The sequence below is a fragment of the Plutella xylostella genome, chromosome 23 (genome assembly GCF_932276165.1).
Source record: "Plutella xylostella chromosome 23, ilPluXylo3.1, whole genome shotgun sequence".
NCBI classification, from domain to species: Eukaryota; Metazoa; Arthropoda; class Insecta; order Lepidoptera; family Plutellidae; genus Plutella; species Plutella xylostella.
Window position 1 is genome coordinate 5,449,422 of NC_064003.1, and position 27,677 is coordinate 5,477,098.

The window sequence follows — 27,677 nt, forward strand, 5'->3', positions numbered from 1 at the left end:
CCATGTTCACTAATAGGACATCACACATTCTTAAATAGTAATAACTCTAATATACTCTATGATATATCTTCCCCTTACCGTGTGATACGTCATACGATTTGAAAATGGTTAGGTATAGGTACTTGGATATAGGACTGAGATATTTTTTAATAGTTTCCAGTCAGCTCTTTGTAAATGAAGCACATTTTAGGCCATCAAAAGTTAGGGTTATTTTATTTTAATGCCTTCAGCTGAAAACGATGTGGAGGTAGCTTAGGATTACATTTAGTAATTTAGATAAATTGCCAAGATGACACTTTTACCAATAAAGTCAATTTAGTATCAAGTTAAAACGACGTTATAAATAGAACTTATAATAGAAAATATGTTAATTTTTCCAGTCGTCCTGTTTCTCACGATGGTTAGTAGGTACTTTGATGGAAGTTAGGATTTTATATAATATAAACACTCACACCTTATACTAATGTACTCCCTTGCGGAGTAGGCAGAGGTGCATTGCTGCACCCACTTTTCGCCAGTGTTATATTAGTCCCAATGTGGGCGCGGGCCTATTGCCATTTTACGGGCACATCCAAGACCCGAGAACAAAGTTAGGATTTTATTCGGTAAAATACTCGCACCTAAATAAATTATACCGCACACATGGTCTTTTAGAATCACCATAATTTATTTATTTCAGAATATTTCATTTTGCTTACAAAACAAGTTAATCTCCTACGATGGATGTGTCGTGTAAAACTTCATGTTTTCTTTTAAATTCAGTCGAAGTCACGCGCTGTCTCTTCAAACCGACTTTTACTAATGACTCAGTTTTAAATTTCTTAGCACGTAGGTATTAATATCAGCCATCTCTTTCTTTCTGCTTCGTTGAGACCATTGTCTGCAATGTTGGTGAAGGATAGCAGATAATGAGTCTCGACTCCCAACTTTACTAATTAATTAATTAATAAGTACCTATGTATAAAAAAAACATATCACGACTAATTTTATATTTAATGTGTTTCAAAAGTGCTGATAAGCCAGCTCATAAAAAGTGACCAAACATAAAGAAAATATATATTATTATTAAAATAGCCTCCACATTTACAATTACTCTACATATTAATAAATTATAGTGTCCCACTTACTTGCAATAGTAATGAACTTGAAATAAGGTCTTCTTATAATTTCAGAGATGCCTCTACCATAGTGGTACACTCCTTGGGAGGGGTCTATGTCCAGCAATGCTCGATTATGAGCTGATGATGATATGAATTGGTTCAAATAATGATGTATCCAAATAAATATACAATATAAATACTGATAAAGATAAAATACTCTTTATTGCACACAAACAGAAACAGTTTCATAAACATACAAGAAAATAAATAGTATAATCAGCGGCCTTATTACTAAAAGTAATCTCTTCCAGACAACCACATTAAAAGGAAATCGATAGTATAAAGAAAGGTATAAATTATTACCTGATATAAATTATTTGTCGGTTATTCGAATGCTGTACCTTCTGTGGACTACCGCGGTTGTGATGAAACGGCCCGGAAGATCAGCACAGTCGCTTCTCGACGAAACGGGGAAACTCGGGGCAGGAGGCGGTCACTTTAGCTTGCAGCGCAACCTATGACTATCTCATTGTATTAAATAGGTAGTGTCATAGCAGGTTAGATATTATGAGAAGCTCTTGTTCATTTGTTTTTTGTAATGCCTGTAGAGCTGTAGAGTAACCGTGCTGACATTTCTTCATACTCTACATTCACGGCTTTGTCCGGAAAGCTTCGATTTTTATAAACAGGCTTTACTTTGGTCGAGCTTTCTTCAAATTCTTTATTATTATCATATCAACCTATTAAGTATAGCTCCTATGCTTTCATCGATGTATTGCAGGTAAGTATTTTTGTAAACTCGATGAAATATTTTGGTTACCCATATTAGTTATGTATTTTGTTTCACAAGCATTCAGTAAAGATAAAAATCTGCTAACTCTTCTTCAAACAGTTCCAAAGTAACATTAATTTATAAACGGTCAATAAAAACAGCAGGGCCCCTACTGCCGTTTTGTCTAACACATAACTGTAACTTAAACGAAGATAAGGAAGGAAACCGATTGAGCCCAAGCACACATTGAGTAGGAAGTTTTGTCATCATAAGCACCTCTATTACTGGACCAGCGAATTTCTATAGAAAATAAAACTAAATGTCGAGATAGTACCTAAAACATTAAGTTCAATATTTGCCAGCTATAACCCAGTTTCGTGCTTGTTTTTCCGTGTGTTTCTCTTGTTTTCCATTTGCAATACAACCTGAGCAGGAAAACAAGCTCTCAATATGTCTTGTTGGAGTAAATTGATTTTGTTATTTTATTCGGCTGTCCTGCGCCAAATATATTGGCTGGTGAATTTCCTTCGTCTTAATAAGTTTGGACGCTCCGGCCGTAGTGGGCGACAGATCGTTAGAACTTCGCCACAACCTAGGTATTAGGGTTCCGTACCTCAAAAGGTAGGTAAGAACCGTATAGATATATTTTTCGCCTGTCGCTATTGTGGTAATAAAACATAAACATAGTTTCTAAACCAATTGCAGGGGAGCTAGAAAATAAACTCCGTTTTGAAATTGGAGCTCTTGGTAAAAAAAGACTGAACTTAAGAACTTAACGTATCACAGAAAAAAAGCCGACAATACAACGAAACACACGGAATCTGACAAAAGTCATCATGAGCGGCAAAGTGCATCTACAAGCGGCATCGAGTATGGACTGGACGCACAGATTTATTCCCAATTGAGAAACATTTATTGGAAGCTTGTAAAATTGTGTTGCGATATTTTAGGCCGATCCGAAGTGAAGAATTGCGAATCCAGGTTTATCACAATTTACACATGGCCGTAAGTTCGCGTATGGTCAGACTCCATTATTCTTGTTGAAAGGTGGATGCGTGTTAAACACGATTTTCTTGATAAAAATCACTTTTAGCAGCTTTAAATCTTTTATTTATTTAAAGCACGAGATGCGACAAGAGTTAATAATGATAAAGTGGCAACTGTAATGATGAATGGGTTGTCACATGATGCTACGTTCGCCTTATCCAAGTAGAAAGGTAGCCTATTTGCATTTTTATTGCGTTTAATTAAATTATAGGTATTATCCATAAAATATGCAAGCTTTAATTTGCTAGACCTTAAATTTAACTATTTTTTTTTAACAATACCTATCTGTATAAAAACAGGAAACTTTTTTACTGGTCACTACCTATAGTTACAAAAGTAAAGTTTATAGGCCAAATTACTTTGAATTGCATTTGTACCTGAATTATTGTCAACTTTGGTTTTGACACGGTGCAACAGTGTTTACATATTAATGGGGTCGACTGTACAGGCTCAGCTCCACAGCAGGTAGGTACAGTCAGTTCCATTATCTCCTTATACGGCGACGGGATGCTCATAACACCATCAATCTCTTCATCCGTGTCAAGGATTGATTATGATTTATATAATGGTGACCCTTTATTTCGACTTAAAATTTATGGTTTGTTGTCTTCCATTTTGTCATGGAAGGATGCACTCTTGAATGGATATTTACGGCAGCTTTAACATAATAAAAGCTACTTCTTGTTTACTAATTTTCAGTACTTAGAGAAGTAGGTCTTAGAACGTAATTAAATCTATTGCTAGCTTAGCTGGCATCATACTTCGCACTCAGTCCTCGAGATCGGTATAGAACCTAGAATATATACATATATGTAATAAGTATACAAGGTAGTACCGCCCAGGTTACACCACTCTCCACTGTAGTTTAGATTATTTTTATTTTATTTTTATTTTTGATATGTGGGTAGTTGTTGATTCCCCTCCCTGCGCGTGTTAGCCTGCTCCGCGCCACGAGGCCTCAGTCGCTTTTTAGTGTTACAACCACTCGGTCACTAATTTCGTTAAAAAAATATTCGAACATTTTTATTACGAAATGCCTAAAAGAAGTCACGCGGAAAGACTTGAACGTGCCAAACGAAAAGTGAGACGGTTAGAAGAAAAATATAAAAGTGATAATGGTGATAAAGACGTGCCAGCTACGCAGTTACATACTCCGCCGCTGGTTATGGAAACCCAACCTGGTAATTATTAAACCATTTAATTTATACATGAAACGTTAATGTACGGTGTTGAATAACTTTGTAAATACTGAATTTATAACTAACTTTTTAAGTTGCCACTGATTAAAACTTTCAAACTAGTGTAAAAGTATGCAATCAGAACGGTCGTTGGGGCCGATTCGACGCATACAACGCTGCATCGTTCTTATTGAATTAGTGCCCTAATTCAGTATGTAAACAGAACGGTCGCTGGGACCGATTCCATACATACATCGATGGATAAGCACATAATTATCTATAATACACTGCCGGGCAATGAAATAGTTCCACCCACAAAATGCCGACAAACACCTTAATATCTCCTAAGATATAGAACCTAGATTCATGAATTAAAAAGTTTAATGAAATATAGTTTATTATGCAAACATTTTTAAATGCAAACTCTTTTTAATAGTGTTATTTTCGAAGCCATGGACAAAACAAGATAAGAAGCAAAATTTTCGGGTTTGAAAGTTTAGGAAAACATTTGCTTCGTTTTTAGTTTTGCTTTTTATTTCATTCTTTTTTTTGTCCTTGTGAAAAAATTATGAAATTGTAAAGTCTTGCGGCTCTCGTACCCATAAATCATGCCTGTATCACGCGAGGATTGTGCGAGAATCATCACCATGGTGGACATGGGAACCAGCCAAAGAAATGCGGCAAGAATAATGGGCGTGACTCATACTACTGTACGACGAGTGATCTAAAGGTTTAGGGAGACTGGATTAAACCTGAGAAGACCAGGTACTGGCAAGCCAAGGTGCACAACAGTCCGAAAAGATCGATTCACTGCGGAAATCATGTTAAGAAATTGACATCAGACGGGAGTAGCCGTTCAACAACAACTTCTACCAGTTCGAAGGGAGCCAATAAGCGAGTGGACAGTCAAGAGACGTCTTGCCGAAAGAAGATTAAAGAATTACAAGCCAGCAAATGGCCCAAAACTGGAACAGCATCATAAAGTTGCCCGGTTGCGATACGCCCGTAATCATACAGAATGGGGTGAGGATGAATGGGGCAGAGTGATGTTCTCAGATGAGTCATAATTCATGCTGTACCATCGTGATGGGAGGAAAAGAGTATACCGACAACCAGGAGAACATTTTTCACAAGTATGTTTTGAAGAAAAAGTGGCACACGTCGGCGGCAGTTTTTGCGTGCGGGCGGGTAACTCTGCAGAGGGTCGAACAGCGTTAGTTCCGATCGAGAACGGGAACCTAACTACTGTGAGATACATCAATGAGGTCCTCAATGAACATGCTGGTCCGTTTTTGGCCAATATGGGCGAGAATGCAATGTTCATGCACGGGCGCACACTGCTCAAGTTGTAAATGAGTATCTTCATGACGTAGGAATCCACAAAATAGAGTGGCCTGCAAGGAGCCCCGGTTTAAATCCTATTGAGCTTGCTTGGGACGAGCTCGACAGAACTGTGAGAGACCGAGTTCCACCTCCAATTACACTTCGTGGCTTGAAAGACGCGCTCATCAAAGAATGGGAGAACATTCCTCAGCATATGCTGAGGAATCTGGTATTCAGCATGCCCAATCGCGTAGAAGCTGTATTGAGAGCACGTGGAGGAAACACCAAGTACTGAGTTATCAAAATACCACGTTTACACCTAATAAACGCATAATTAGAGATTTTGTTTTATTTGTCAAATGTCCCATTTTTTGAAAAACATTGAATTTAAATTTTTATTACAATATTTAAGTTTTTACATGGGAATATTCTGATGCGCAATTAAATATTCTTCAATATTGCAGAACTCGTCATTAAGCTAGCATTTTCCGTTTAGGAGTAATTTGATGTTATATCAGTGGAACTATTTCATTGCCCGGCAGTGTAATACAATAGAATAATACTACTTACCTAATGCAATCAGAACGGTCATTGGGGCCGGTTCGACACATTATATATTACATAATAAAATAATAATAGTACTTACCGATTTATATTTTTTTGTCAAAACCATGTTATCAGAACGGTCGTTGGGGCCGCTTCGCTACATGCTGACAGGTAACGATGTTTAACAGTAATGTAATCAGAACAGCTGTTGGGGCTGATTCGCCGCATTCTTACATATAGCAAGGTTGTTTAACATTTCGAATCAGTAGCTGAAATAGTCGTTGTAACTTTGTACGCATCAGAAAAGTCGTTGGGACTTCTTCATCGTACTTTGAATAATTACAACCACGTATCTTTTTTTTTCAGCCATACCAACTCAACATCATGTACTTAGCCCCGGAGATTGGTTTAATGGCACAGAAGATTATAACAGTTATTACGGACAGTCAGTCGAATATGATAACACTTTGTGGGACAATAATATTCAAATTTATGGTGAAGCTTCAGCATCGGTACATGAATCGGTTCATCAAACAGAATCGGTACCAAATCCCATACCGACACCTGGTACACCTGTAGCCACTACCTCAGAGCAAAATATAGGCCAAGCCCAGATGCCTGAAACCCAATTATCCCCAGATATACCCACAACTATTGTACCTACTACAAGTCACGATTTGGAACAAACCACTACCAACACAGACAGGCCCGATACAAATATATTACCAGTTAATGAACCCATTGCTCTAGATGAGGATATCTTAAATATCCTGGGTGACGACCCTACAACATCCGTTGCATATGGTCCCGAAATAAGACCAGAACTAGAAACTAGATTTCGCCACATTGTAACAAATGGCCTTAACAAAGAACAGCGTAAGGAAATAATTGCCAAATATCCCTTACCAATTAATTGCCAAATAATTGGCGCACCTCAAGTCAATCCAGAAATGAAAACGCCTATCCCGCCAACCGTTGCCAACAGAGATAAAGGGATCGAACTGAAGCAAAAACAGATGGCCAGTGCTATATCATGCCTGGGCGAGATTATCACTACCATGCTGAGTACAAAGGAAAGAGATAATCAATTATTGCAAAAATCTATGGACGCCGCTCGCTTACTTTGTGATCTACAGCATGGGAATTCAGTCACAAGAAGGAACTTTATTCTATTTAGCCTTAAACAAGATAAAAAGGAACATTTAAGCAATACCAAAATAGATACATTTCTTTTTGGAGAAGACTTAGGCAAAACCCTGGTTGCTGCCAATGCGGTAAATAAATCAGCCGCTGAGTTAAGAGCGCCACAGAAAAAACCTAATTCATACTTGGTCCCAAATTCAAATCACAAGTCTTTAAACCGGAGGGCTCCGCCGGTGCGCAGACCACCGGCTACGCGGGCACCAGTCGCGGGAGCGAGGAACTACGAGTCTGCGGGTTGGCCGCGTCAACAGCCGTTCCCACCCCCGCCGCCGCCACCGCAGCACGCGCACTCATCGCGGAGCTCACGTCCGCGCCCGCCGCCGCCGCCGCCGCCGCCGCACCAGCGGGGCCGCCGCTGGTACTAGATGAAACTACTACAGTTAAGTACGCAGGTCGTTTAATGCATTATTATTCACAATGGTTGCGTATAACCGATGATAAAACAATTCTTAGTTGGATAAGAGGATATAAAATAAATTTTGACGCAGGTATTGTTCAACCTTTACCTCCGACACCACCGGTATACACACAACCTGAAATTTTTCAATTCAGAGAGATTATCACAAATTTAATACACATTGGTGCTATTTCAGAATGTGAACCAATTGAAGGCCAATTTTTGTCAAATATTTTCTTAATCCCTAAATCCAATGGAAAGATGAGATTTATTCTTAACCTTAAAAATCTAAATAAATTCATAAGTACTCAACATTTTAAATTAGAGGATCTCCGCACAGCTTTAAAACTAGTGACAAAGGACTGTATGATGGGTACCGTAGACTTGAAGGACGCATATTTTTTATTGCCAATACATAAGGAATCTCGAAAATACCTACGGTTCTCATTTCACGGAAAAATGTATGAATTTCAAGTCCTACCATTCGGTTTGAATACAGCCCCGTTTGTTTTCACAAAACTAATGAAACCGGTCACTAAATTACTACGCACCGCAGGTTTTTTATCAACTCTGTATTTGGACGATTGGTACCTATTAGGACGTACGATCGCAGAATGTCAACATAATATTAACATTACTCGTAAATTACTTACTTCTTTAGGTTTTCTAATCAATGAAAATAAAAGCTCGCTTTCTCCTTCGACATCATGTAAATTTCTTGGTGTTATTATAGATTCTGAAAAACTGGAAGTTCGTTTACCGAGAGACAAAATAATTCGTATAAAAACAGAAATAAACAACTTTATGAAATTAAAACGATGTAAAATTAGGACATTCGCTAAATTGATAGGTTTATTAGTGTCAGCATGTACGGCCGTAGAATATGGATGGCTATACACCAAAGAGCTAGAACGCTGGAAATACCTTAATTTACGTAACCATGATGATTACAATAAGTACATTGATATCCCTACTTCACTTTTTCCTGATTTACATTGGTGGTTAAATGTCATAGACAACTCCTCACGACTCATCAGAAACGATGACTATGACCTCGAAATATTCTCTGACTCCTCAACTAAAGGGTGGGGAGGGGCGTGCAATGGTGAAACAGCCAGCGGGCAATGGTCAAATGACGAACAAAAGTTACATATCAATGAGCTCGAATTGCTTGCAGCTTTTATAGCTTTAAAGATATTTGCAAAAGAATTGCATCACTGTCAAATATTATTGCGCATTGATAATACCACTGCAATCGCTTATATCAATCGTATGGGGGGAATTCAGTTCCCTCATCTCACAAGTGTGGCGCGAAATATTTGGCAGTGGTGTGAAAATAGGAATATCTACATATTCGCATCGTATATTAGGTCATGCGATAACACTGTCGCTGACGCTGAATCGCGAAGAATCCATCCTGATATTGAGTGGGAATTACGTTTTTCAGCGTTCAGTACACTCGTAGAAGCATTTGGTCAACCAAGCATAGACTTGTTTGCAAGTCGAATAAATAAAAAATGCTCTCGATATATTTCCTGGCATAAAGATCCGGATGCTTGCGCCGTAAACGCCTTTACTGTCTCATGGTCAGCGGATAATTTCTACGCATTTCCGCCTTTCTCAATGATTTTAAAAACTATTAAGAAAATCATATCGGAAAAGGCTTGTGGTATTTTGGTTGTTCCTTATTGGCCAACTCAACCATGGTACCCACTTTATAGTTCCCTCCTAAAATCGGAAGTAGTGATGTTTTTGCCTAGCGATAACGCATTGATTTCTCATTCTAGCAATCAACGGATACAGCCCTCACTTACCCTGGTGGCAGGAATCTTATCCGCGAAGCAATGACAAGACGAAGCACTCCAACAGTTGCGTTAGACATAATGATTGCATCATTATCTCAAAATTCTTTAAAACAATATGATGTTTATTTAAAAAAATGGTGGATTTTTTGCCAATCTAAAGGTATTAATATCTATGATTCGTTCATACCAAATATTATTGAATTTTTTACCAAAATGTATAACGATGGAAATCAATACGGCTCAATGAGCTCATGCAGATCTGCACTATCGCTTTTACTGGGCCCTGAAATATTAAATAACGATCTAATTCAAAGGTTCTTTAAAGGTGTTTTTCGCCTTCGACGTCCTTTACCAAAATATAACTCTACTTGGGACACTAACCTTGTTTTAAACCATTTAAGCGAATGGTTCCCTAACGAAGACTTGACACTTGAAAAATTATCAAAGAAAACTATTACCTTGATGGCTTTAACTACAGCCCATAGAATGCAAACACTTTCCTTAATATTAATTCAGAATATTGAAGTTAATGAATCCCAAGTGATAATTAAAATTCCAGATGAAATCAAAACAACTAGATTAGGGTCTAAGCAACCGCTTTTAATTCTACCATTCTTTTCTCAGAAACCTAGTATTTGTCCGGCTAAAACTTTACTATGCTACTTAGAGAAAACAAAAGATTTAAGAAAAAATCAAAAACTATTCATTGGTGTGAAAAAACCCTATAATAGTGTTGGTGCGCAAACCCTTAGTCGCTGGGTTAAGAAAACGTTAGATGAAAGTGGTATCGATATTAGAACGTTTTCTGCTCATAGCACGAGACATGCGAGTAGTTCACGAGCTTATCAATTAGGAGTTAATCTAGACACAATCCGTAATACAGCAGGCTGGAGCGAAAGCTCTCTCACATTCGGAAAGTTCTATTGTAGAACAGTTATAAATAAAAACAATGATTCATTAGCTAGAGCCATTTTGAATGACAACTTAAATAATTAAGTTTATATGTTAATTTATCTCTCACTATAATTTTTTCAGTTTATGTTAAGAAATAATAATATTGAGAATTGTATTTTTTGTTTGGATGATTATATCTTACTAAATTGTAAATAGTTATTGTTTTTTTATGAATAATAAACAACTTAACTAAATAATTTTATTGTTTTGACAATATTTCCCATCACTCTCAAAGTCTACCTTGTGTACTTATTACATATATGTATATATTCTAGGTTCTATACCAATCTCGAGGACTGAGTGCGAAGTATGATTTATGATTAAACGAACTTACCTTGGTAGTGAAGTTCTATCATAATCATACGAAGCACTCAGTCCGAAGAGATTGGTATAATTCTCCCACCCTGCCCATTTTTATTGGTCCCCATAGACATGGGAAATATGTCAAATTATCAGGCAGTATATTGCAAACTCTAAAAACTAACTGAGGCCTCGTGGCGCGGAGCAGGCTAACACGCGCAGGGAGGGGAATCAACAACTACCCACATATCAAAAATAAAAATAAAATAAAAATAATCTAAACTACAGTGGAGAGTGGTGTAACCTGGGCGGTACTACCTTGTATACTTATTACATATATGTATATATTCTAGGTTCTATACCAATCTCGAGGACTGAGTGCGAAGTATGATTATGATAGAACTTCACTACCAAGGTAAGTTCGTTTAATCATAAATTATAGTGTCAGAGCAAGCCTGCAATAGATTTAAGTATAATTATATTTAAATGTTTGGTGCAAGTCATTGTTAAAGGTTAACACTAGTTAAACACAATTCAGAAATTTAGAATTAAATAAATCATTGTAAAAGAATAGAAACGCAGTCAACGCAGAAGCCTTTTCGTAGATAGTACCCGGGTAAGTATAAGTACTTAGTTGAGTAAATTTTAAGTTAAGTAGGTACTCATGTTATGTTTTAACGTCGTTAAAGCTGTTGTAGTAAAGGGTAATGATCCACTCAGCCAGTCTGTCAATCAGTCGTTTGTTTTATTACCGTTGCGGTAACGTATTTAAAGTGTCATGTTGTGTTAATTCACATTTCGAATGGTGACGTGATTGCTATCGGAGGTCTTTAGAGACCCGTTTGTTTAATGTACAAAAGCGGCCAAGTGCAAGACCGACTCATGAAGGGTTCCGTAGCAACCCTCAATTAAAAAGAATCACTGGGGGAGGAGAAACTAGAACATAACAAATTTAGGTAAGAAAAACTACGAATATGTTGTATCTAATCGATGATTAATCCTGTTTTCCCGGGTATATTTATTTTACCCTTTATCCCACCCGAACTTTAATAATAAATCAATGGAGACCTTATAGAGGCGAATATTTTCATTTTAAACGGTAAAAAAACATAAAAATCTTTGTTAAAAAATCGTCTCTATTACTCTCTATGAATATTTTTGGAAATCAAATTTTCCTGTGAAAATAATGTACAGTTTGACATTGCTGAACCTCCTGCTGGTTAACTGGCAGAAAATGCTTTAAGCTTTAAGTCCACCTAATCCTACATTTATTACTTATGTAGATTGTGCAATAAAGTATAAAATATAAATAAAATTTAATCATGTGCTTTCAGAATCGACATCAGTAAAGTAAGGTTTGCTCTTGGCGAGTTGTTAAATGACCGGTAGTTGACTTTATCGCCTGCTTATCTGTAACATTTGAGTACGCATTTCTGCTTTTAGTGTTACGGTTAATTCGGCTTTTTGTATCGTATTGAGGTACATATACAAACAAAAAAAAAGTACATAAGTGTATTTGGATTGGTACCTATTTCCTGCTACCTAAGAGTTTACGATTCGCTCAAACTTTTTTGATTTCTAAGAGATCATGGTAGTTTATTTTTCTTATTTGCGTTAGACCCGGGTAAGACAAAAATTTAGATAATAATAATAATAGTATTTACATAATATACCTACTAATGCATAGATAAATTCTAATTCCAGGGGAGTTACTCTAGCCGTACATCATATACATAAAACAAACAAATGAGAACTGTCACCAACTGTCACACAATCAATAGTTTTAATAAAGACACAATAATTATAGTGACGCAGAAGCGCAACTTAGTTTTAGCAAAATCAAGCAAAATCAAGCTTAGTCAAAACGGTGACTGTTACACTCACGTGCAAAGAAACAGTTCCACTTTCGAAATTCAGACACCAAATGACCCCAATTTTTTTAAACAATCAATAGGATTTTTGAAAAAAATATTCACGTTTTTAGTTGGTATATTCTGATGCACCGTTAAATGTACAAAAATATTGTAAAAGGCACTATAAAGGTATTTTTTTTCGTTAAATAGTAATTAGTTGTTTTACTCACTGGAACTTTTTCATTGCCCGTGAGTGTAGTTGAATTCTGATTAACTTGACGTTCTCTGATGTGAAACCGACAGATCTATTCAGTATAGTGCCTAGTAGCAAGTCTGCAATTATGTCTATTTTTCAGGTAAAAATAACAACACTATAAAATTTGCAACAGCAAGAGAACTTAATTATAATCCAGCGCAGGTAGAAGTTTTCTTATTAGAAGTTTGTACTTATTTGAAATCGAGAGGTGTTGCAATTTCTACATCTCACAGCTGAATGCTCAAAGCACTTTTGTAACTAGCAAGTTACCCGCTACCTGGATGAAGTTCCGAGCTGATCATCATATACAGAGTGTCCCTGATAGTTTGGATCAAACGAAACTTAGTGATCTATAGAGGATATCATTTCTAGCAAAACATTTTTTTTCTACGCTATGGTGTTGGCATAGCACAGAAAAATACTCTCAATTTATTTATGCAATTTATGTATAGGGTGTTGCAAAAAGGGTATACTAAGCCGAAACCTACATGTGCAGCATGGTATATTTAATCCCGAAACAGAAATCAGAATTTCAAAATTCGCGAAAAAAAATATTTATTTTCCATAGAAACTTTATTGGTCACGTGACTTTTTACTATGGAGAATGAATACTTTTTTTCGCGAATTTTTAAATTCTGATTTCAGTTTCGGGCTTAGATATACCATGCTGCACATGTAGGTTTCGGCTTAGTATAACCTTTTTGCAACACCCTGTATAAAACTTTGAAATTTATCGCTATGAGAGTCTTGTTTAAACCATATTTATATAGAGAGGTTAGTATAAAATTTTGTTTACCAAATATCAAACCTTTAACCGTAAGCTTCGATAAACAATAATTGCTAGCAATTTTTTTTTTATTATGACTTACTAGCTGTTCCCGCGAGCTTTGCTTCGCCTTAAAAAGTTAGCCTATGTATTAATCAAATCGATTCAGCCGTTTTCACGTGAAGAAGTAACAAACATACACTCATACTCACAAACTTTCGCATTTATAATATTAGTTGAATATGAGGATTATTTTTTCAGAATGTTTAATTTCCATAGATGATCAGGTAGCACGAACAAATGTGAAGTTATTCTAACAGAGTTCATAATTGTTGTAGTTATCTACTTATGATGTTGTCCCCACTTTGTATTCAGTATACTTACAGATACCTATACCGTAGTTATGTTTTAATGTTACAGGAAAGTGTTATATATTTATGGTTGCCTTGCGTGGGCATGGCAACGGTTGTCAATAAATGGTCGTCCCCTAACAAGCTGCCTTTATATTTGTAATTATTGTAAATACCTAACAGTGGCGACGTAGGTGGATTTACCCAAGTAAATTGTGTAAAAAGACCATCACAAAGGCCGGGGAAAGTGCCTATGTAAGAGACGGCGGAGCCGGGCGCGGCGGCGGAGGAAGCGGAGGCGGGTCAGCGAGGAGCCGGGCGGCCGCGCTCGCGGGCACCTGCATGCGCTGCACGGTGCGGGCGCGCGCGGCGCCGGCGGCTGCGCGGCCTGCGGGGACCGCCACCACCGTTGGGACCAGCACCGGTACAAGGACTCCACATGCTGTCGGTGCAGGAAACGGGGCCATCTAAGACGAGGGTGTGATGGAGAGGTGGAGAGCAAGACCTGCGAGGAGTGCGGGTGGAGCGCGCGGGACACGCGGCGGGCGGCGCAGCGGGAGGGGCCGGCGCGGCTCGCGGGCGTGGGGCGCGAAGACGCGCACTGGGTGCGCGGAGGTCACGAGGACGAGGACGCGCGGGAAGCCCTTGAAAGGGTGTGCGGGAGGTAGGTATGACGCGCGGGAAGCCCCTGAAGGGGTGAGCGGGAGAAGAGCGCGGGAAGCCCCTGAAGGGGTGCGCGGGAGAAGAGCGCGGGAAGCCCCTGAAAGGGTGCGCGGAGAGGACGCGCGGGAAGCCCCTGAAGGGGTGCGCGGGAGAGTAGCGCGGGAAGCCCCTGAAGGGGTGCGCGGGAGAAGAGCGCGGGAAGCCCCTGAAGGGGTGCGCGGAGAGGACGCGCGGGAAGCCCCTGAAGGGGTGCGCGGAGAGGACGCGCGGGAAGCCCCTGAAGGGGTGCGCGGGAGAAGAGCGCGGGAAGCCCCTGAAGGGGTGCGCGGAGAAGACGTGCGGGAAGCCCCTGAAGGGGTGCGCAGGGAAGACGCGCGGGAAGCTCCCGCTGGGGTGCGCGGAGAGGAGACGCGCGGGAAGCCCCGGCTGGGGTGCGCAGAGAGGAGATGCGCGGGAAGCCCCGATGGGATGCGCGGGAGGAACGTCATTAAGGTGCGCGGTGGAGGTGCTTGCGTGCTCGCTGCGGACGGCGCGGCGGAGATGCCTGCGGAGGCGCTCGCGGCGGGCGGCACGGCAAGACACTGCGGAGGTGTACGTCGTGGGTGGCGTGGCGATATGGCAGGGACACCTGGCAGGTGTGCCCAGGCCAACGTGGCGGACTCCGGCTGCTGCGGGCGCCGGCACGGATCAGCCTCAGCAGAGGTGCAGTAGGAGACGCACGCTTGGGATGACTGCGCGCGGCGTGACTGAAGGAGAGCGAAGTGGCTGTGCTGGCGCGGCGCGTATACACCCTGGCCATGCTAACAGCGCTAACATAAGAACGCGACAGAAGCGCCTGCTGTTGGCGTGCCCGGGCCAAAATATGGTGCGCAGCGCTATTCAGCGCAAACTTTTGTTAACACATTTTTGTTTATTTTTAACACTTTAGTTTACTTTTGGCTATGATCTTATTGTTTAACCTTCTACATATTTTACAAATTTTTGATAAGTAGTTTTATTTTGTTTTAGGTTGTTGTTAAGAGGGGAGGGATGTATAAGTAGATAGATAGAAATAATGTTGTTTACTTAAATATTTGTCTGGACGTAGGGTGTCATATTATTTCATTTATAACTTTATGAGTTTTCAGTTAAAGAATGGGGTGATGAATTGTTAGGTTGTTTTAAAGGGGTTTTATAAGTTTTATGTTAAGTATGGGATAATGTTATTGTTGTTTTTTATACTTATTATTTAGGTGGGGAGGAATGTTATATATTTATGGTTGCCTTGCGTGGGCATGGCAACGGTTGTCAATAAATGGTCGTCCCCTAACAAGCTGCCTTTATATTTGTAATTATTGTAAATACCTAACAGAAAGCTTTTTCTAAAGTAGCTATATACACTTTAGCTGACTGTATCACATAGGTACCTTACCTACATTATTATTATTTATTTGTATAAGTAACTGTAACACTTTAACCCTGTAAGAAGCTCGCAATGGCCGAATTAACATTAAAATTAAAGCTTTAAATACTCAAGAGTATATGAAATGCTTTGCCTCGTCACTTTTAAAAGTTAAAAGCTCGCCATTAGCGTGCAAAAACCAATCTGCCTGACAGATCAAAAGGTTTTTGAAGAAGCTTTAGTGTCGGTACTTACACGAATCTTGAATTTAAATATCCGAGTATGTGAGAATAAATGGCGGTCAAACGGAAAGTGTAAATTGATCATAATCTGTGACAGGCTATTTGTTACTTCCAATGAATTTATCTAAAGCAATCTTATCTAAAGCTCTTATAGTTCATGTCAGTAACAATGACACAGTTAAATACAAAAAAAAGAAATAAATCGTAATAATTGACACGTCTTTATGAACTAAGCATCACAAAAGTAGACAGCAGTAATTTTTATCTGTTACAAAAAGGTGATCTGGAATTAAATGGAACGTAAGCGCAGACGCAGGGAGGTCACTTTAGCTTGACAAAAACACGTACATCGAAAGTGGTCAAACTAACTAACGCCACGTTTAATACTAAAATATAGGTTCGCGGTAAGCGCAACATTCCTCTGAAACTTTGTGTTAGGAAGATAAAGTGACCCCCCAGGTCAGAAATAAACTGAAAGGGTTACGATGCAGATAATATCTTTTTAAATGGCATTTAGTCGAAACGATAACCATTACGTGGTTGAAATTGATTGATATGTAATTATCTTGCTTCGGCAAGGTGGCGGCGCCATCGGACAACTTCATCAAAGGTCAGATAAACTTAAAAAAATAACATTTTAAAGGTATGCTAGTGCTAGGTTTTCTATAAAAAAGATAGTAAAAGTACACTACTTATTAGGTAATATATCTACACACTATCCCGTCTGTATGTTTATTTATTTATGTATTCTAATACCTCTACAGGAAAAAAACACTTCTACTCCTCAAGGTCGGTGTATATTGGACACTTCATTGAAGTCATCTACATTTATATGGAGGACAAGGGGGTTATTCTATAATAATATAAAAACAAAGTTTCGGGCGCTGCTACGCGAGCCACGACTCTATCTCGATGTATTACAGGTGTCGATTGTACGACAGCTCCCGTTAGTTTCCATCTACATAAGACTGGAATAGATACCTACCTAGTATGTACCTAGGTATATGAAGAAGATACAGCTCATACTTACTTATGCACATTATGGTTGCTAATGGAGATTACTAATTGAATTACTATCGGGTTTTACTAGCACCTTGTCTAGTAAAACTACTATCCTAACTAATATTGTAAATGCGAAAGTAACTGTGTCTGTCTGTCTGTCTGTTACTCTTTCATGCCAAAACTACTGAACAGATTTGAATGAAATTTCGTATAATTACATAATGGTCTAGACCATTGGTACTCAACCTTTTTTATATAAGGGCCACAAACACGTTTAAGTCATGATGTCGCGGGCCGCAAGCAATTTTTTTTTATCTATTATAAAGCGATGTAAACTATCAAATAATAATATAAAAAACACATGCATATACCTACTACTCTGTGTAAAAACTATCGGGATTAGATCAATAAAACAAAAAATTATTGTTATTCATCCAAATTTATTTTATCACCTTCATAGTATGCTCCTTCAGAAACGATACACATACGCCAACGAATTATCCAATCATCACAACCTTTTTTTTAACGCTTTTTACAGGGTTGTGTTTAGTACTCGCGGCGAATTTTCTTTTTTGTCTTCTATCAATTGTTAGTTAAAGTCATGTTGACTACAACTGTTTTCTTTGACTATCGTGGTGTTGTGCACTCGGAATTCTTGCCAGAAAGACAAACGGTAGGAAAATAATATTATTTGCGGGTTATGTAGAAATTCATACAGCAAATTCGACGAAGAAGGCCAGATTTGTGGAAAAAAAATCTAGAAAGATTTTCACCGCGATAATGTGCCTTCGCACAAGGATCATCATTGTGAATGAATTTTTGGGCAGACTCAACAAATACTATCGAGCATCGTATCGCGCCTTTCGCACAAGGACCATAATTGTGAATGAATTTTTGAGCAAACACTCGAGCATCCACCATATTAACCAGATATGGCTGCAGCTCACGGCTCTAGCTTCTTTTTTTCCTAAACTCAAATTACCACTTCGAGGCACTGTTATCAATCGATAGAAGACAATAAGCAAAAATCGAGTATATACTGAACACAAAACTGAAAATAGCTTTTAAAAAAATGTTGAAATGATTGGATAATTCTTTGGCGTAGGTATGTGTATCGTTTCTGAAGGATCAAACTTTGAAGGTGATAAAATAAATTTGGATGAATACAAACTTTTTACACAGACTGTCTACTTGTTCTCTATTATCTCTCATGGTACGCGGGCCACTGATAAAGGCCCGGCGGGCCACATGCGGCCCGCGGGCCGCAGTTTGAGTATAGCTGGTCTAGACCCTGATAAAGAACATATATGCAACTGTTTAACAGCTAGTTTTAACATAAAAGTTTCAGTTACTTACTAAAAAATTATAAGTATTTATATAGTATATTTTATATCGGTGTTTTGTAGAAGTTTATCAATAACTACTTACATGAAATTGATCATGTGGATACATACTAATTATATAATGAATAAGTACATAGGTAAGTACATAGTATATTTACTTCTATGGCTAATGCATTGCTAAAACTGAAATCTTGACTCTTGGGCAAGCTTAGGTATTATGTAGATGCATTTTTAAGCCATAAGGTAAGTACCTACCATACGTACGGTGGCCTGCGCCTAAAAGTATACAGGCGGAGTTTTTAAAATAGCGATCTCAAGCTCACATGCTTTCACATGCTCAAGCATATCCACCTAAACACCACTGCTACACACATCACACACAACACGTCCCCGGATTTATAACAGATGTAGCTGGTCCCTTCATCATCAGGGATCGCTATTTTAAAAACTCCGCCTGTATACTTTTAGGCGCAGGCGACCGTACGTGAGTCATAGATAATACCATATCAACATATTATTATCATACCCTTTCTAGATTTTTGGCATTAATCGCATTTATTTCGTAACAGAAGAAGAATATCACATACTGCCCTTCCCGTTATCTTGCTGACGCTACAAAAACCCGAAAACTATATTTAAAAACGGAGGGAAACATTGTAGAGATTGAATCGTAGTATACCTCTGGAGTTGGGCTTGTTTGTATAGGAAAAATATCAAATCTCAAAAGAAAGTGAGTTAGTATAGTATAGAGTAGTAACTATGATAAGTAAGTATAGTAGACTTAGTAAAGTCCGTGGTACATTTTCGAAATCACATATTACCTTACAAGTTTAACTTAAACTTAAAATGAACTAAGTAATTACTTGTGAGTTTGCAGGAATACAGCACCTGTTGTTGGACCCAAGCACAGGTTAAATATTAGTGAATAGTGACCCAGCTTGCAGTCTGGATATTTCAGTTTTCATACAACACAAAATAATGTCCAGTACTTAATGCTGCTTATGTAAAACATGGACATCCAAGACAGGATAAAATATTGTTTGCGAAATAAAAATATTAATACTTTATTTCGAAGTCCAATCTCAAGGTCCAGTGAGTCTTCAGAGCTTATACCCCACAGGGAGTGCCACCGCGTTTTCCGTCTTATTTGATAAATAACCTCAAACAATAAATTATTCTGCAAATAAAAACACTTGTATTACTCTTTCGAGAACATTCGCTGAGTGACCAAGCGCAAGGATGTGGGGCCGGAAGCCTAAATGTTACTTCTTGGCTCTTCATTATTTATAGATGTTGTTTTCTTGTTTTTTCGGTTTCTGAATTTTATTGTTTGTAAATAAGTACGTTGGTATTGAAATCTCAAGAATGGGATAAGTATTTCATCACTGTAAAGGAAATTCATTTTTTTTTCAAAAATTTCTAAACTGCAAAAAACTAATAAAAGAACTAAAAGTACTACTTATAGGTACCTACCTGTACCTACATATAAATAATAGGAATTTTCAGGAATTATGCTTTTATCAGTAAGCGCCATCTATGAAAAGATACAATAACCAAGTGTAAGACGTGGTGACTTGGAAATTTATTTTATTTTACTTTCAGTTTCATGTACTTAGGTACTAAGCTTGCATGTCAGTACACTTAACTATCACTAGATGGCTCTTTCTCGACTTTATTATAATATATAAAAAAAATCTTTTTATAAATTAAAAAAATATCTAATGCAAAACACAAGTAAAAGAAGTCCTCAAAGTTTTTTCTTGTCGTCAATTTTTTTTTACTAAAGTTAGTCCTTAAAAATCGACTCGGTCTACAGTAGTCTACACTACACATATTATAATATGTATCTACTGGCCAATAGCGCGGTAGCTATTCCTTACAAAATGTCCAAGGACCTATCCTGGGTTTTATCTGCATCATCATCCTACCATTAGTGGTATTAGGGGAACCTAATCGTAGGAGGACCATCGATCATAGTCATAGCCCGAATGAAGATATCAGCCCTAAATCAGATTATCACATTCTATGAACCTGTCACTGTACAGAAATGAAATGGGCCGAGGATGCGAAGATACTATAATGGAGATAATTATTATTTAAACAAAATTTAATGGGTCAGATTATTATTATTTATTTAGCTACAAGACCTAAGTTTGATAAGTATCGTAAGAGTGCGTTCAGTGCGTTCCCAGATTGCCGTCGACTGAGTTAGCGGCGGCGGCGGCGGCGGCGTATTGGTTTAGTATTTTTGTTTGCTAATTTTGCGGTCATTAACGGGAAAACAGTTGGCCTTCTGGGAATGCAGCGTTACAAAGTACCTAACTTTCTACAATACTATGATATTATTACTATTAGTGACTTTCCAGGTTAAGATTATCCGACATAGTGAGTAATGAAAAAGTCACTCATAAAAAATTCAACCCCATTTAATAAATGTCTCTTTGCTAATAATATATTTGGTTCAATCTCAAAGGTTGTTTATTCAGGTTCTGCCTCGCATATTTCAACCCTAATGGATGAAACACGTGACTGAGTTAATAGTAAATGACCGTCTCTCGACTCCTATACAATGCTCCCGCGTGGCAAAAAAATAAAATGGACTCACGTAAAGAAAGAACAATTATATTATCACATATAAAGGGTCTACCTTTTCCCATGAAACGGTAAATAGACCTAATGATACTGAAAAATATTGAAAAACTTCACTTCACTATGATCCAAATATCAAATTATGGAGATGAAGATTCAGATAAAGAATCAAAAGATGGGAGACGACAAAATAATCTCCTTCGCTTAAAGTAGGTATATCCTTCATAAAACATTTAGGTAAGTATATTTTAAATATAAGCTGTGTTTTATTGATAGAAGTAAGAATTCATATCACGTCCTCTGTATTGAATTCGTGGGGTACAAGTAAAGTAAAGATGTGTTATTTATTTTTGTTGTGCCTTCTGGGTTGTATTTATTTGCTGAAAAGATATTAAAACGTTGTTCTCAAAGTGATTCTTTTCAGAGATCCTCATCTTTTTCAGGTTCAATGGTTATGAATTATTTATAGCAAAGTTATGTTTAATTTCGTGAAGACTATCAATACTTCCCAAAGCCTACATAAAAATAAAGTCATCTTTATTTTCATATAGGTAACCTATTTCTGATTTCATATTATATTACAAGTATACTTACTTACCTATAATATTTTATAAAGCCATTTGATTTCTTTGCCACTTCCACCTCTGATAAGCCAGAAAACACTTCATAAATATACCTGTATTGTATTGTACAAAGGTGGTACTTCTGGTATAAAATGTCGTTCAGAACTAGTATCTCTCTCTGTGTGTTATTATATGTTTGTCCTGGAAATGAGTGTAGACTTTGTAAGTAATATTAGTACTGATAGTTATCATAAAATATGCAATCTGAAGCGGCAATGGACCGGCCATATATGCCAAAGAACCACTGATGGGTGGGCTAAACTAGGTCTCGAATGGAGACCATGAACAGACCAGAGTAGTGTAGGACTCCTTCCGGCCCGCTGAACCAACGACTAAACTGTAACGAATATTATAAATAATCAAATACCTACCTACAATACAATATTAGCATGAAGATCAAAGTAAGTGTAACCATGTAAGTGGTATCAAAATAAACTATGTAACACAAGATAGTTAGTTTCTGGAATATATTTACAGATGCAAAATGTAACGACCAAATTAAAACTGTGGAGCTGTTGAAAATGTGCCTAGCATTCGACAACAAACTGCTTCTATGCTTAAACAATATCTTACATACGGAGCCTGAAAGAAAAACCCTAGGAAACAAAAGAATGAAAAGATCTCTAACACCAGAGAATGCCTGCTGTTCCAATATAAAAATTACACAGCCAACTTATATCACAAAGTTTGAATTCAACAAGCGATTGAAAAAAATAAAAGAAGAATTTGAGCGGTTTCACCACAGTAAATAAAGAGTATTATAAAACAAAGTGTAATTTTTTAATAAAATTGTGCGAATAAAATAGACGTTAGTAAAGTATTTAGGCGAATTTCACTCTTGAATGGTTTGTCCCAAATGGGATATAGCGGGCCGTAAACACTGTGGATCCCTCGTCATAAATATATACAGCCTCTGGATACAACCTCAGGGACATATAAATGGTCCTATTTTTACTACTCCTAACAGCAAAGTACACTCACGTGCAATGAAAAAGTTCCACCTGCCATTGACGTTCCATAAGTCACTGGAACTTTTTCATTGCACGTGAGTGTACTTTGCTGTTAGGAGTAGTTAAATAATAAGTTTTGAAATTGTTTAAATATGATAATCATATATACATACTAGACTCCTACACCCTAACAACTTAGCTCTCTATTTACGCAGTACGACTGATTTGAATGCATCTTTTCCGTAAACAGCGTAGGTACCTTGTTAATTTCACGAATTCATCCAAATTGTTAGATGCAATTATTTAAAAGGATTCGAAGCAGTGTGAAAGTTTTAAATAAGTTCACATTTTAAATAAAAGGTTAATGACTGACGCAACATCCCCACAATACAAAAGATTATCCCTGAAAAGATATGATTAAATACTCAGCTACGGTAATGATTAGGCAGTTTGCGTTATACCCATAATCTTCCACTATATTTCCTCTCCGTCTATCACTAACAGGTTAGAAGAGACGGCGATACCGTTATCGTATAATCTTTCTTGGTGAATAGAGGCTTGCCTCAGGATGATTAGTGGTGTTTCTGCCCACGTCTTTAGTGATTACTCAATTTCCTCTGTAGGCCTCAACTCTACCAAGTAATGATAAATTTAGATTCGGTGTATCGGAATTTGATCTGCTGGCGTTGGTGTGGTTTACATTAATAAATACTTAGAAGAAGTTACTATTTAAGTAAATAACTATGTAAGTACCTACATGTACTTACAGTATAATAATGTATAAAATTAAATAAGTACATCTACCTAAGAGAAAATTTTAATCTACAAGCAGGTAATTATTCAGTAGGCAATCATTATGGCAAACATTTTTATATTTGCAAAATACGCAAATAATAAGATATTCAAAAATTCCGGAGTACCTTTTTTGAAAATTTTATTCGGACCCGTTTTATTTGAGGTAAAATGCTAATGTCGAACTTTATGCTAAAGTTTTAGTTTAGTGTTGAGCTTCAGCAACTTATGCTTTGGCAAGGCTTTAGCAATCATAATTTTGGGTACGAAAACTGTCTCCTGCCCTCTTGTTTCACAGAAATGGTAAAATTTTGTTTCTTAAAAGAAATAGATTATGGAGGCAAAGTAAGTAGTCTCACTACCTACAAATACTTTTTTTTCAATTTTCTACATAATTATGACTGAAAGATTTCATGTTCACCATTTCATAGTATTTCCAAACACACGTCTCCACATCGCCATAGTCACATAAATACCTACTGAATGAAAACAACGGCACAGCATTGCGATTCTGTAAAATCAGACATCTCACTTCGATCTTCATTCTCCCTTCACCTTTCACTTCACGTTCGAACAGTTATGACATTATATGTCATCTCATAACATTATTTGTCAAAATCTCGAAATTCGATGTGTCTACGGAAATTACAGAATGCCAATTTGAAAACTCACTCCGGATTCAGAATCGAGTTTTGACAATTAGCTTTATAGAATCGCAATGCTGTACATTAAAAATCCACTCACCATGCGTATAAAGCGGCGACACTTTAAACCGGACAGCGGCCTCGCACCCAATAGCTCCCGCACCACCTCCCAGCTGAAGCCCGTGAGACAGCACCTGCACCAGTGTGCCGACCACGGTGACCGTCCAGCCCCACCCCCCCTCGGGGTAGTAGCGGCGGGCCAGGGTCAGCGCCGCCCGCGCCCGCAGCGCCGCCGCCGTCTCCGCCCCCACCGTCGCGCCCGCGCTCGCGCATCTGGGGGCGGTAACTGATTCAGGGATGGATTTTAGGGGGGCATAATTACATTGCATATTATGGTGATAGATGGTGAATGATTTGGGAGGATAAAGTTTGAGGATATGGCTACGCTTGTATTTGTTTGTCAAAGACTGTTTGATGCACTCAAATTGATACCAACAACTAACTTCACACTCTAAAACCACAACACTTACCGTCGAAACTGCGCCACTTCCCTGGCCGCCTCGTACCCTACACTCTTGGAGCGGACTCGCTCTGACAGCTTTTCATTCTTGTCTTTAGCCTTGGCTGCATCAGCGCACGTGCAGAGCAGGCACTCCGGCTTCGGCTTAGGCTTGTACTGCTCCCGGCAGGTGCACTCCTGGGTCCTCCATGACAGCAGTCGGTGCAGCAGGGTTCGCTTGCGTACAAAGCTACCCTGGTCCGCTTGGCCCGTGTCCAAGTGAGCCCGCTCGTTCTCGCGATATGTGACTTTCGCATCGTAAGTAATCTTTCTCCGCACATTTCTATTGTTCGGCTGAGTTGTGTGGGTGTTATTGTGCGTAATGGGCGCGGTGGGTTTTTCATGAGTGACCGAGTCTTGCGTTTTGGTTGGAAGATTGTTTTCAATATTTTTAATGTCTTTGTGTAGGGAATTCCACGTGGCTAGCACTGTGTCCCGGGGCGGGGGAGCTGTGGCCGCTTGGTCATGCTCAAGGGGCGGCAACTCAGGGGGTGTCGACTGGGGGGGCGCCGGTCCTGACCTGAACCGCGCGGGCAGGCTGTCACACCGCCGGAGACTCATTGTCTAACTGACTTTTGGGTCGCATTTTTAATCACCAACGACCCGCGCAATTTATTCACACCGTCTTTAGTTTATGGGTTTTGGGGATTGGGCCTGAAACAATAGAATGAATAATGTAATTAATATTATGTCCTTCTTTCATATAAAAAAATGACTTAATTCTTAAGTTCTTACAGCTACTTTCATATTAGGTACTTAACTGTTTCTAACCTAATAACTTCACACAAGTTAGGTAAGTAAAGAGATCGTTTAAACGGTGTTTTGTTTAAATACATTATAATTTGTTGACGTTCTATTCGTATAGTTCAGACCACGTTGTAATTTAAAAGTCTACTATAAATCAAAGCAATCCTCAATGTAATGCTATGAAATATTCAGAGAACCAGTAAGTGCTTATGTAAATCACTGCTTCTTATAAATTGTGTTTTGCTAAAAAAGATCCGCGGTGATAAATTCGCGGTAAGAAAACTAACTTAACTTTACCTAGGTTAATATAATAATAATAAACAATTTACCAAGTTATCAATATACAGTTTGTTAAGTATATTTAAAAAAAATTTAAAAACAATGTTGTAGACAATACTTTAAAAAAATGTGCAACAAAGTACAGTAACTGGTCCTCGTTATTTTAAAAGATACTAAAACCGAGACGAGTAATTTTTATGAGTTACGCTCAAAGGGTTCCGAATTTACGAGAGGTTGCTTATTTTACAGTTTTCTAAGAGCCGGGATTTGGTAACTGATCGCCGCATCTTTATGTGTTGAACATTTTACGAGTGTCCCGCCACAAGTCTGATAGTTGACCATAAATTGAAAAGTATCTGCACAAATTGATCACTAACTTTGTCTAGAACCAGCTCATCTGCATCGCAGATTCGTAGGCATTACGTTAAATAAACCCTAGATTGCTCAAGTTTTTGTTGCAACTTGGAGGTGAATTTTTATGTTGTTTTCCCCTTGAACAATTTTGCCGTCTGAACTTGGGATGAAGAAAAAACTGAAATTGAATCGAAAGTGCGGTATTAAAGATAGGGGAACGAAGTTTTCAGACTATTTCATACAATTCTTTCCTACCGTGTAATTACATGCGATACTGTGGTTGGCGAGGAATTGAATTTTTTAACTTATTTTTTGTTTTTCGCAAATTAACCGCTTTCTACCCGTTCGTAAATGCCTTTTACTAGTATTGCTTGTATTTAGTTTTAATGTGTCTGCGTCTACAATCTGCTGCGACTGTAATTGCTAACTGTTAAAGAGAGATTAGCGTTTAGCTATAAGTTACCAGTTGCTCACTCAACAGACTATTCAATTACAATTCGAAACTTTTGCTAACTTGGAAATCTCTAATATTTACATTTAAATTGTGAAAAATATAACAATGGCACTATACTTTACTGTACCTACATTTTTGCAATAATGCTCTCTCTAAATGGCTTCTGACATAATAACTGCTGGCTTTTAGCCCAAATACCTACCTACCTATTAAAATGTATAAGGAATATCTGTATGATTTGTGAATTACCGGCATTCTCAGGTGTTAATTCGGCAGCGCCACAGCTCGGCTTAGTGAGCGTAATAAAGCCGCGACGGTTTACTTGAGCAAATACCTGGATTATTAAACGGCATCATGGTTTTGTGACTAGAATACAAAGGTTTTTTTTCTTAGGCTGGCACATTTCTATTTGTTCTAATATGGTTTAGTTTATAAGTCTATTTTGGTACCTATATACTTAGGTATACATAAATAATTTTTATGCCAATGCTATTATGTACTTAAAAAGAAAATGATAGTGAGATAATTAACGTTACGTTATTATTGTTTCTCTCATATCGATCTAGGTTCAAGTTTGCGGATCCCTAGGGATTGTCTCGCAACTTTTCTTCCCTCTCGTAGAAACAAGTAAAACGTGAATACAATCATATTACGGAGTTAAGAGGTTCCGGCACGGAATTACATACGTGCAATCGTGCATGCAAACTGCATGCCCTCTGATTGTCCACAGCAAGACCCATATCCTTCAACACTGGATGGTTATTTTCATAATCTCCCCACCTGGCAGGCGGGTTGGTGATACACGATACGTGCAAAAACAAAGCAGATTATAAAACCTGGATCCGATCCATCATCTAACAATCTTCAAGCGGACCCTATTTATTACTGTTTCCGGCCGGGACGATGAATGACGTCGCCTCGTGATTAATTTTCTCATTCAAATTCAGTTCGGTGACAACTGACGTGGATAATTTGCTTAGTTTAAGCGTGGTTTAAGGCATCGTCCTAGCAGGACGCGAATCGTGATTGTGGCTCGAGTAAGCGTAGGCCGCGTTCACGACGGCAATATTTACTCTATGGCGGAGAATTAAGTACAAATCCTCGGTTTCAGTTTCATAGACTAAATAACATATTAGTAGGTTTTTAGTATGTGGCCACCTCTCCACTGAAGCGATTATCGACGGTTTGCATTCGCATACAATTAT

General features: G+C 38.2%; 1 protein-coding gene across 1 annotated transcript in view; it reads right to left on the reverse strand.

Annotated features, from left to right (window-relative positions):
- Positions 1-25,296, reverse strand: part of LOC105390606 (monocarboxylate transporter 10) — a 73,144-nt gene extending 47,848 nt beyond the window's left edge. Inside the window, exons 1-2 of the mRNA XM_048629333.1 lie at positions 24,610-25,296; positions 24,180-24,412 (exon numbers count right to left, since the gene is read on the reverse strand). Coding sequence (XP_048485290.1) covers positions 24,180-24,412; positions 24,610-25,199 — 823 coding nt within the window. The 5' untranslated portion in view covers positions 25,200-25,296. The remainder of the gene's footprint in view (positions 1-24,179; positions 24,413-24,609) is intronic.
- Between the last annotated feature and the right edge of the window lie 2,381 nt (positions 25,297-27,677).